The 12,203-nt window shown below is 43.3% G+C and overlaps 1 protein-coding gene across 12 annotated transcripts in view; it reads left to right on the top strand.

Annotated features, from left to right (window-relative positions):
* The window catches only part of si:dkey-205h13.2, a 155,229-nt gene that overhangs the window by 43,077 nt on the left and 99,949 nt on the right, over positions 1-12,203 (top strand). For all 12 annotated transcript variants that reach the window (XR_007265323.1, XM_048615283.1, XM_048615277.1 and 9 more), the window contains 2 exons: positions 4,918-5,092; positions 5,201-5,298. Coding sequence is in view for 11 of the 12 variants with exons in the window: in XM_048615283.1 (XP_048471240.1) it covers positions 4,918-5,092; positions 5,201-5,298 (273 nt within the window). In the remaining variant the exon portion in view is untranslated. The remainder of the gene's footprint in view (positions 1-4,917; positions 5,093-5,200; positions 5,299-12,203) is intronic.

A 12,203-nucleotide genomic window follows, 5' to 3' on the forward strand; every position in this document is an offset into this window, starting at 1 on the left:
TCACACCTATAGACTCTGTTTATTTCAAGTTTTTTGTTCATTCTATTCCTGCTATATACAGTGCATAATTTGCTAACATCAAAGCAGCCAGTTGGCTTTATTACATTTGAAAGCAGAGCTGGAGCAATAGCAGCAAAGAATTCATTAAATGTAAGTACAAAACAGCCTGAATCTGCACCTCTTCATTGGATATATTCACAAGTTAAGAAGGAAAAGACAATTTTCAAGCCCACCGACTCCCACAGCTACCTAGAATACACCTCCTCTCACCCACCTTCCCGCAAGGATGCAATCCCCTATTCCCAATTCCTCCGCCTCCACCGCATCTGCTCCCAAGATGAGGCGTTCCACTCCCAAACATCCCAGATGTCCCCGTTTTTCAAGGACCGCAATTTCCCCCCCACAGTGGTCGAAAACGCCCTCAACCGCATCTCTTGCGTTTCCCGCACCTCAACCCACACACCCCCTCCCTGCAATAAAAACAAAGACAGAACTCCCCTTGTCCTCACGTATCACCTGATTAACCTCTGGATTCAACGCATCATTCTCCGCCACCTGCAATCTGATCCCACTACGAAGGATATATTTCCCTCCCCACCTTTATCTGCCTTCCAGAGGGACCGCTCACTCCACAACTCCCTCGTCTGCTCCACACTCCCCACTAGCCCCACCACCCTGGCACCTTTCCCTGCAACTGCAGGAGGTGCTACATCTGCCCCTACACCTCCCCCCTCACCTCCATCCCAGGCCCCAAGAAAACCTTCCACATTAAACAGGTGTTCACCTGCACATCCGCTAATATGGTCTGTTGTGTCTGCTGTTCCCGATGTGGCCTCCTCTACATCGGGGAGACCAAGCGGAGGCTCGGAGACCACTTTGTGGAGCACCTACGCTCGGTTCGCGACAAACGACGACACCTCCCAGCTGCGAACCACTTCAACTCCCCCTCCCACTCCCTGGATGACATGTCCATCCTGGGCCTCCTCCAGTGTCACAACGATGCCACCTGAAAACTGGAGGAACAGCACCTCATTTTCCGCCTTGGAACCCTATAACCCAATGGTCTCAATGTGGAATTTACGAGCTTCAAAATCTCCCCACCCCCGACCTCATCCCAAGACCAGCCCACCCTCTCATCCCCGCCTCCTTGACCTGTCCGTCTTCCCTCCCACCTATCAGCTCCTCCCACCTCACTGACCAAGCCCCACCCCCACTTCCTACCTACACTCACCCCTACTAGCTTCATCCCTGCCTCCTTGACCTGTCCGTCTTCCCTCCCACCTGCCCGCCCCTCCCTCCTCACTGACTAATGCCCATCCCAACTCCCTACCTACACTCACCTTTACTAGCTTCATCCCTGCCACCTATCTGCTCCACTATCCACCATCTATCACCGCCTCCCCCTCTCTTTCTTTATTTCAGAGCCACCTTCCCCTCCCCCATTTCTGAAGAAGGGTCCAGACCCAAAACGTCAGCTTTCCTGCTCCTCTGATGCTGCCTGGCCTGCTGTGTTCATCCAGCTCCACACCTTATAATCTATTTTCTTTATGCTTTCCATTTCTGGAGTACTGCTGGCAACCGAATTAATTTGCCTGACTTTCCACAAGAAATAATACAGTAACTTCCCTTCAGTGTCACTGGAATGCCTTGAGGTTTTTGTTCAAATCGTCTACCATAAGATGTAGGTGCAGAAGAAAGCCATTCAGCCCATCTCCTCGTTTCTCCTTTTTTGCTTCCTACCCTCACTCTTCCTTGAGCTTGAAACAAAATTCTAATCAATTTCAGAAATGTTATGACACAGGATGTTTGGGTTCAAGTTCATAGTTCCTTGAAGGTGGAGTCGCAGGTAGACAGGGTAGTGAAGAAGGTACAAAAACAGAAGTTGCTGGAAAAGCTCAGCAGTCTGGCAGCACTGTGAAGAGAAATCAGGGTTAATGTTTCGGGTTCAGTGACCCTTCCTCAGGGGGTAGTGAAGAAAGTATTTGATACACTTGCATTTATTGGTTCAGAGCATTGAGTATAGGAGTCGCTATGTCAGGTTGCGGCTGTACAGGACATTGGTTAGGCCACTTTTGGAATACTGCATTCAATTCTGGTCTCCCTGCTATGGAAAAGATGTTGTTAAACTGGAAAGGGTGCAGAAAAGATTACCAGGATGTTGCCAGAGTTGGAGGGTTTGACCTTTGAATAGGCTGGGGCTGTTTTCCCTGGGGTGTCAGAGGCTGAAGGGTGACCTTACAGAGGTTTATAAAATCATGAGGGCCATGGATAGGGTGAATAGCTAGTGATCACAACCTCTTAAGTTTTAAAATAGCTATGAATAAGGATAAGTCAGGACCTTGCGGGACGATTCTAAATTGAGGGAGGGCAAATTATGTCAGTATTCGGCAGAAGCTAGGGAGAGTCAATTGAGAGCAGCTGTCATTGGGCGAGTCCGCATTTGAAAAAACTAATGATCAGAGTTCAGGACTGGCATGTTCCAGGAAGGAAAAAGGACAAGAATGGTAGGGTAAGGAAGCTTGGATACTGAGGGAGGTTGTGAATTTTGTTAAAAGGGAGAAAGCATATGTAAGGGTCAGGAAGCTAATATTGGACAGAGCCCATGAGGAATATAAACAAAGCAGGAAAGAACTCAAGTAGGGAATTAGGAGAGGACCGAGGAGCCATGAAATGACCTTGGTAAGTAGGGTTAAAAAGAATCCAAAGGCATTCTCGATACATACATTAAAAACAAGAGGATAACTAGAGAGAGGTTAGGACCACTAAAGGATAAAGAAGAGAACTTGTCCTTGGAGGCAGAGGATATGGGTGAGGTCCTAAATGATTACTTTGCATTGGTATTCACCCAGGAGAAGGAAATGGAGGATAGTGAGATTAATGTGGAAAATTCTAATATGCCAGGGCATTTTGAGATCAAGAAAGAAGTGGTGTTGGGTCTCTTGAAGAGCATTAAGGTGGAAAGGATCCCAGGGCCCAATGGTATCTAATCCAGGTTATTGAGAGAGGCAGAAGGGGAGAATGCTGGGGTCTTGACCAAAATCTTAGTATCCTCACTACCCGCTAGAGAAGCCCCAGAGGACTAGCAAGTAGCTAATGTTGTTCCTCTGTTCAAGAAGGGAAATAGAGATAATCCAGGAAACTATAGACCGATGAGTCTCACATCGGTGGTTGGGAAGCTATTGGACTGGATTCTTAGGGATAGGATTTACATGCATTTGGAAGAGTCAGCATGGTTTTGTGCAGGGCAGGTTACTAACTTGATTAAATTTTTTGGAGAGGTGACGAATGTGATCGATGAGGGTAGAACTGTGGATGTTGCCTACATGCATTTTAATAAGGCTCTCGACAAGGTCCTTCATGATAGGCTCATCCAGAAGACTAAGATGCATGGGATCCATGGTGACTTGGCTGCTTGGATTCAGAATTGGCTTGTCCATAGAAGGCAGAGGGTAGTGGTGGAAGGGTTGTTTTCTGGCTGGAGATCTGTGACTTGTGGTGTTCTGCAGGGATCTGTACTGGGACGTCTGCTGTTTGTGACATATGTGAATAACTTGGATGAAAACATAGATGGGTAGGTTAGTAAATTTGCATATGGCACAAAAATCGATGGAGTTAGATGTTATAGAAGGTTGTCAGAAGATACAGTGGGATATAGATCAGTTGCTGATATGGGCGGAGAAACAGCAGACGGAGTTTAATCCAGGCAAGTGTGAGGTGCTGCATTTTGGGAGATCAAATGTTAGGGGAAAGTGTACAGTTAATGGCAGAACCCTGAGCATCATTGATGTTCAGAAAGATCTTGGGGTTCAAGTCTATAGCTCCCTGAAAGTGGTCACACGTAGATAAGGTGGTAAAGAAGGAATATGGCATGCTTGCCTTTATTGGTTGGGGCATTGAGTACAAGAGTCAGGATATCATGTTGCAGCTTTGTAAGACTTTGGTTAGGATGCACTTAGAGTATTGCATTTATTTCTGGTGAGAGGAGGAAGTTCAAAGGAGATGTGAGGGGCAAATTTTTTACTCGGAGAGTGTTAGGTATTGAGAACATGCTGCCAGGGATTCTGGTAGAGGCAGATGGAATTGGTACTTAAGGAGCCTTTAGATAAGCACATGAATGTGCAAGGAGTGACGGGATTAGTTTAATTTGGCATCATGTTCAGCACAACATTGTGGGCCGAAGGGCCCATTCCTGTGCTGTACTGTCCTATGTCTTTTTTCCAGAATAGGGGAGTCCAAAATTCAATGGCATTGGTTTAAGGTGAGAGGTGGAAGATATAAAATGGATCTAAGGGGCAATGTTTTCACACAGAGGGTAGTGCGAGTATGGAATGAGCTGTCAGAGGAAGTGGGGGAGGCTGGTAGAGCTACAACATTTAAAAGGCATTTGGATGTGTACATGAATAGGAAGGGTTTAGAAGGATATAGGCCAAATGCTGGCAACTGGGACTAGATTAATTTCAAATGTCTGGTCAGCATGGATGAGTTGGACCCTTCCACCACTACCCTCTGCCTTCAATGGACAAGCCAATTCTGAATCCAAGCAGCCAAGTCACCATGAATCCCATGCATCTTAGTCTTCTGGATGAGCCTATCATGAAGGACCTTGTCAAAAGCCTTACTAAAATGCATGTAGGCAACATCCACTCTTCTACCCTCATCGATCACCTTCGTCACCTCTCCAAAAAATTTAATCAAGTTAGTATAACTGGAGTAAAGTCAGCTCATCAGGTTCTCTCATCAATACTGTTTGAACCAATCCTGATTCGATTGAATTTCTCTGTTCAATTACTAAGTGTTCTCCTTTTTTATTCTCCACTCAACATCTTATCATATTATTTACATTTCATTTAAACATCATTTACATGTGCCTTTCAAAGTGTTATGAATAAGGTCGCTGGTTTTTATATCTTAAATTAGGCAGCTGCAAAACTCGGTGGTTTGATCGCGATGACCCATCAGGGAAAAGTGATTCTGAGGACCTTGTGAGTCTTCAAAAAGAATATCCTGAGCAGATCTGCAGTAACCCCATTGCCTGCGAAGTGGAGACAATATCAGGAGTTTCAGTTGGAAGCTCTGGAGATAATATCTCTGAGTAAATAATGATTTTGTCCTTTTGACTTTGACATTCTCATTTTATTTCATAAAAAAAAGGCTGTTTTAATAATTGCAGAAACATGCCCATGTATTCTGTGTTACACAGGTGCAGCATATTCACTGGCTTTACTTGTGTGAATGCAGACCAAGAAGATGGAAACTGTGAAGATTACAAAATACGATTTATCTGCCCCGAATCTTTTTGTAAGTGTTTGAACATTTGTAGGGAGTTGAGTTTTGATTGTTACCTCTACTTTGTGCCTCTACATTAATAGCTGTTTTCTGCAGTTTGTCTTAAGTCAGTGAAACGTGGGCCCACTCTTTGGGTAGAACTAAATCGTGCTTGTGCAGTAATAGACAAGGTACACTGACCTACTGTATCACCATTTGGGCCTTTCTAAGCCAATGGTGTACTACTGAAGGAGACACTGAAAGTAAGTGGCAAATTTCCCTTCAGAAACATGGGGCTGATCAAAAGCACCTGAGTAAATTTCAGCAAATAATTCTCTGAAAACTACATCTAAAATTCAATTTTCAGCCAGGTCTCTATTTAAATAACTAACTTATGGCTTTTGTTATCAACAGAAATTTCAGTTCTCAATTATTATTGCTTATTCTTTGGACCATCGAAGCCTATTTTCCATGAGTAAACACCGGGTCAAAGCCAAATCAGTTATTTGTAAATTTGCTTATTGTTCCTTTTCAATTCAGGCTTACCAAATGTTTACAAAACTATATTTCTGTATGCCCATGAGGTCTGAGAATCAGTATCCAGTTAAATGTATTACATCCTTAAATGCCCTGGAGGAAGTAGTGGTGAGCTGCCTTCTTGAATTACCTGATGTCAAGGGCAGTCATTCTCACTTCATCTCTTGAATTCAGCTTTTTCATCAACGTCTGGTTCAAGTTTGTAATAAAGTCTGTAGCTAAATGATCCTAACCCAATGCAATTTGAGTAGTGATTGGATTACAGTATTGAGTAAATGTCGCCTGATAACACCGTCAAGCTTCGTGATTTTGTTGACCCTCTTGCCTTGAAAGAGTGTCAACTGAAACACACAAATTAAACTCCAGCCTAACTTAGTCTTAATACACAAATAATTTAAATTATACAAGCATTCAATTAGTTCTTAGTAACTTCACAGTTAACTCACTACTCTATGTTGTCACTGATTACACTGAATCTCAAGACTAACAGCTTGGACTTAGATACTACCTGTGTGAGGTGAACTGGCCAAGCTGACTTCAATGGGTCGTAGTTTTCTGAGTTCCAAATTCAGGGTCCTTCTTTTGGGATGGTTATTCCTGTGTTGTCGAGGCTACATTACAATTCTTATAATAGTAATATCACATGGATAACATTGGTTCCTAAGGCATAGCACTGATTGGCGCTGTATATAATTGATTTAAAGAAATAAAATTCCTTGTATTTTCCAGCTGTTGGAGATGTTATGCATCGTGCCTCTTTCCTGCAGCTTTCATATCTGTTTGAGACAGCATGTCTTGTGCAGTAATTTAATTTTATCTAACATTTGTGCCCATTTCCACAGATTTCTGAAGAAGGGTCCAGACCCGAAACATCAGCTTTCCTGCTCCTCTGATGCTGCTTGGCCTGCTGTGTTCATCCAGCTCTGCACCTTGTTATCTCAGATTCTCCAGCATCGGCAGTTCCTACTATCTCTAATACAGTACCAGACCAATTCCTTTTTGATTTCAACTTTCCAACATTTAAACATTTATCAAATGTTTAATATATTAAAATAAAAACCATTAAAATAATAACAACATGGGATATAATTCTAATCCCTGGGCGAATCTGTATATTTGTCCCCCAATTCCAATATTATCCTGGTCTCTCTGATAGTTTCAGTCTTTTGCCCAGTTTTTTAGGCTTGTTGAATGACTTTGACGTATGTTTAATGGGCTTTAGCTAGCAGTTTATTATTCATTGCAGATCTTCAGGTAAAAGCCTGTTGCTAATTTCATAGTTCTCAAACTACTTGGGCAACTCCTGGTTAATTTCCTCGATAACATTAATGGTCTCTTCTCACTAATGGCAATCAACTACCTTGATTTCACTTTTCCTTGCTCATATTTGAATCTAATACAGATGATAACATTATAATTGGGCATGCCCAAACATCATTCCTTTAATGAAAAGATGATACAATATTTCCCTTCCCATTTATAAGCAACCTTTATAAATATCAACATTGAAAGTTTTAGCTTCCATGGTACAATTCAGATCTTTATTTGTTTTGAATCATTGATGATACATCTCTTCAGTGAGGTTTAAATTTTTTGCTTTGACTTCTTATCATTCCCTGCTCTAGCCATATTTGAGTTAACTGCGTGTGCAGGTCTCTGATTTGGGAAAGGCACCATTCTTCCATCTGGAGATAGCAGGAACTGCGAATGCTGGAGAATCCGAGACATCGAGGTACAGAGCTGGATGAACACAGCAGGCCAAGCAGCATCATAGGAGCAGAAAGGCTGACGTTTCGGGCCTAGACCCTTCATCAGAAACCTTTCGGGGTGGCTTTGAGGATAGTAGGAGATGTTGATATGGTTATCACAAGTGGTGTAGGTACTGAGCGTGGTTCGTGGTAATGGGTGGAAAACAAATGACAAATGGCAGTAATGTTGTAGAGTTGAAGTTAATCATCGTTTTGCCTTTGCAACGTATCCTGATTACCTCACCCTCACCGGATGAGAGTTGTGTCTCACCTTTTTTTTCAGAGATGCATGCCATTACCTCGCAATTAGCATTCTTTGTTCATTGTGGTCTATGAGATTATCTTGTCTGTATGTTGACATCTAGCCAATAGTGTACTTACCAGGCTTCCACCCTTCTCAACAGCATAGGGCACAACATTCTTGCGCCACATCCATATTTCTGCTTTGGTAATAACTATATTATCCAATTATTCTATTGGGTGTTGTAGCATCATTCCCAATGCTTTACTAATGGCACCTCCACAATGCTTCTTAAACCGCAACCTAGTCAATTGTCGGAGTTGACATCCTGACATGTATCTCCTTCTTAGGTAAGTTTTCCAACAGTTTGTGACTGATCCATAAAGTGTCTCCGCCTTGGCTGGCCTGCTCAAAATTTTCTCTCAATTGTTCCAATGTCCAGGTCTCTCAGATGCTGCACAAAGTCCTATTTCCTTGTTTTTCATCATCCTTCATTTTTTTTCTTTATAATAGTCTTCCTGTACTTTGACTGTTTACTTTTCAGTTTGCTTGCCATTCACCCTTCTTTCAGCAATCTGTTGGACACTACTATTTAGTTCATTTTCTGGGTAAGGTTCAAAGTTGGCTGTTGAGACTTTCTACATCAAGGGTGTTAACAGCGGATATTCCAGCTCCATCGGCTTTTGGTACATCATTGATGATACATCTCTTCAGTCAGGTTTAAATTTTTTGCTTTGACTTCTTATCATTCCCTGCTCTAGCAATATTTGAGTTAATTGCGTGTGCAGGTCTCTGATTTGGGAAAGGCACCATTCTTCCATCTGGATTCTATTTACGCTCAGGATCATGGGCATGAGTTCATGGTATATGCTATCGTACAGGACTTTACCCGTCTTCTTTAGAATTAAACCATTTTGTGACCCGTCATTTAAGTCAGGACAGGTTTCAGGGGTGGCTTTGAGGATAGTAGGAGATGTTGATATGGTTATCACAAGTGGTGTAGGTACTGAGCGTGGGTCGTGGTAATGGGTGGAAAACAAATGACAAATGGCAGTAATGTTGTAGAGTTGAAGTTAATCATCGTTTTTCCTTTGCACGTATCCTGATTACCTCACCTTCACCGGATAAGAGTTGTGTCTCACCTTTTTTTTCAGAGATGCATGCCATTACCTCGCAATTAGCATTCTTCCAAACTCCAGACCCAACCTGGCTCTCTTACTCATTGGTCTTCTTCTTTGTTAGAGTATCCAACATACTCTATGCCCACTCCAGGGTGTACCGTAATTCTATCACATAATCCATCGGTCGTGTTGCAGATCAGTTTGACTTCTTCCACTCATCCACACCCATCAGTGACCCACATGTAATAAGCACAAATGGCAGCTTCATCTCACAAAGTAGTTATCTGTAGGACACAAGGTAATTTCTGCTCGACTCACAGTTTCTTGTCATTGATCTCAGCCAGGTCATTTGGCAATCATTTCATTAGATCATTTAAATTATTTAAATGTGTGACTCCCTGGAGTCCAGGTTGGAGAAATTAATACCTGGCTGAGATTTTGCCTGTTCCCCCAGTGCTGGGGCATCTGTTATGGTTGCGCCCTTTGCCCAACTCCCTCAGCCTGACCTGCCTGTGGTACTTGAGGCAGTGGCACTGGGATAGGAGCTGGCGTTGGCATTCCACATATGTCCATCTACACGTGATACTGATAGTAGTCCATTTTCTGAAGGAGGGTCAAGGCCCAAAACGTCAGCCTTCCTGCTCCTTTGATGCTGCTTGGCCTGCTGTGTTCATCCAGCTCTACACCTTGTTCTCTCTGATAGTTATTCAGTTGTTCAAATCATTTTAATTGGTTTACACAATACTACCCATTTTACAGGAGTGCAGCAAAACCTTATAGACTGATGGACTCATCTATTGTAGAGGATGGTCCAAAATATTTCTGTTCTATATTGTATTTGACAAACTTCACCCTGCCATCAAAATACACCATACTACATCTTTTCCTCGGTCTCATTTTAACTACTGCTGCTGTTTATAAAACCTGGACATTGTCCAATAACCTGCACAGCTTTCTCATGAGTGAGACGTTCTGGTTCTGAGAAGATGAGTCTCAGAAGAGCTTCATTTCCTGTTGTGGGACGTCCTGACATCAGGACATGAGCGTAAAACCTGTGGAGCTTGATACAGTATTACATACCAGCATTAACACAAAGGGTAGGATCAAAAAGCATGTGGAATTATTCTATTGAATGGTTTTCCAGATCATGCCTTTCAGTATTCTATTCGTTCTTTCTACCATACCACTAAACTGAGATGGTAGGCTATGTGGAATTTCAGATTTATAAAGCTATTACATTTTGTATGACCTGGACAGTGAAATGAGCACCCTGGTCAGAGTCAGTGCTACACGTAGTCTCCATCTGACAAATACCTGCTGCATTGGTATGTTGGTTGGTATCTTCACTGTATTAGTTCAGTGGAAAATGCTTCAACCCACTTGCTAAAAGTGTCAATAATTACCAGCGTGTATTTATATCCCATAGAAACCAAAAGAACTGCAGATACTGTAAATCAGAAACATAAACAAAAGTTGCTGGAAAAGCTCGACAGGCCTGGCAGCATCTGTGAGGAGAAATCAGAGTTAACATTTCAGGTCCAAGAAACCTTCCTCAGAACTGATGGTAGCTCAGAAAATGTCGGTTTATATGCAGAAGATAGGGTGGGGGGAGTGGGTAGGGAATAAACAATAGGTGGGGATAGAGTCCAAAGAGAGAGAACAGTTGGACAGATAAAGGAGTGGACAATGATCTGGCTAGGAAGGTGAACAGCTGTTAATAAAGACTTTTAGTGGCTAACAATAGATAGTGTGTAATGGCAGACTATGTTATCACAGATAGTTATTCGCTCCTTTGTTTGTCCAATTGTTCTCTGTCTGTCTGGGCTGTATCCGTATATATCATTTACATCTTCCCCCTCCCACCACGCTATCTTCTGCATAAAAACCAACATTTTTCTAGCTAACATTGGTTTTGAGGAAGGGTAACCGTACCCAAAACGTTAACTCTGATTTCTTTTCACAGATGCTGACAGACCAGCTGAGCTTTTCCAGCAACTTCTGAGATAGTAAGAACTGCCGACACTGGAGTCTGAGATAATACAGTGTGGAGTTGGAGGAACAGAGCAGGCCAGGCAGCATCAGAGGAACAGGAAAGCTGACGTTTCGGATCGGGACCCTTCTTCAGAAATGGGGGAGGGGTAGGGGGCTCTGAAATAAATAGAGAGAGAGGAGGGGTGGGGCTGGGGAAGGTAGGTGGGGTGGTGATAGGTGAGTGCAGATAGGCAATGGTGGGGTTTGGTCAGTGAGGTGGGAGGAACAGATAGGTGGGAGAGAAGACGGACAAGTCAAGGAGGTGGAGATGAGAGGGAGGGTTGGTCATGCAATGAGGTCGGGGGTGGGGAGATTTTGAAGCTAGTAAAGTCCACATTGAGACCATTGGTTTGTAGGTTCCCAAGGCAGAATATGAGGTGCTGCTCCTCCAGTTTCTGGGTGGCATCATGTGACACTTGAGGAGGCCCAGGATGGACATGTCATCCAGGGAGTGGGAGTGGGAGTTGAAGTGGTTCGCGACTGGAAGGTGTTGTCGTTTGTCGCGAACCGAGCACAGGTTCTCTACAAAGCGGCCTCCGAGCCTCCGCTTGGTCGCACCGATGTAGAGGAGGCCTCTACATCGATGAGGGTTGCCATCGTTCTCTTTTTCAGGCAACTAACTTTGCAATTCATCTGCTCATATATTCCCAGCAGGGGAAGATTTTATGGTGTGCTTTTACTACAATTGTACCATATTCTTGTCCTTGGAAAATGTATTTTAAGAGGGGCAGAGTTGATAAAGGTTTACCCTCTGCTGATTCAAAGCCTCTTGCTTCTCATAGTGGCAAGAAATCAGTTAAGCTGTTGCATACATACATGCTGTCTGAAGATGTATCTGTTGGTGCGGAAAGCTTGTCAGGGTGTCTAACCAAATATGCTACAGCCGTTAACTTGATAGTCTGAGTGCTCATTTTAGTTGGCAGCTTTAAAGCTGTCTCTGTTAGCAGTGCACCTTGGTGGCCTACTATGTAAATGTCACGTCTTGTTTACCTGCTTCTGTCCTCACCATACAAGATGCATCAACAAAACTGTTCAGGGTCTGATCGATAATTTTATTCCCATGCCCAGGCTTCCCACCTTTTTATTTTGGCACAAATGGTCCCTTGGGATCATTTCTGCCAATACCTGACATTCTTATGGCTCACCATAATAACCGAGGTTATCAGCGAGAAAGAGAGATAGTAGGAACTGCAGATGCTGGAGAATCCGAGACAACAAGGTGCAGGGCTGGATGAACACAGCAGGCCAAGCAGCATCATA

Source organism: Rhincodon typus, chromosome 31 (genome assembly GCF_021869965.1).
Source record: "Rhincodon typus isolate 14 chromosome 31, sRhiTyp1.1, whole genome shotgun sequence".
In the NCBI taxonomy this organism is placed as follows: Eukaryota; Metazoa; Chordata; class Chondrichthyes; order Orectolobiformes; family Rhincodontidae; genus Rhincodon; species Rhincodon typus.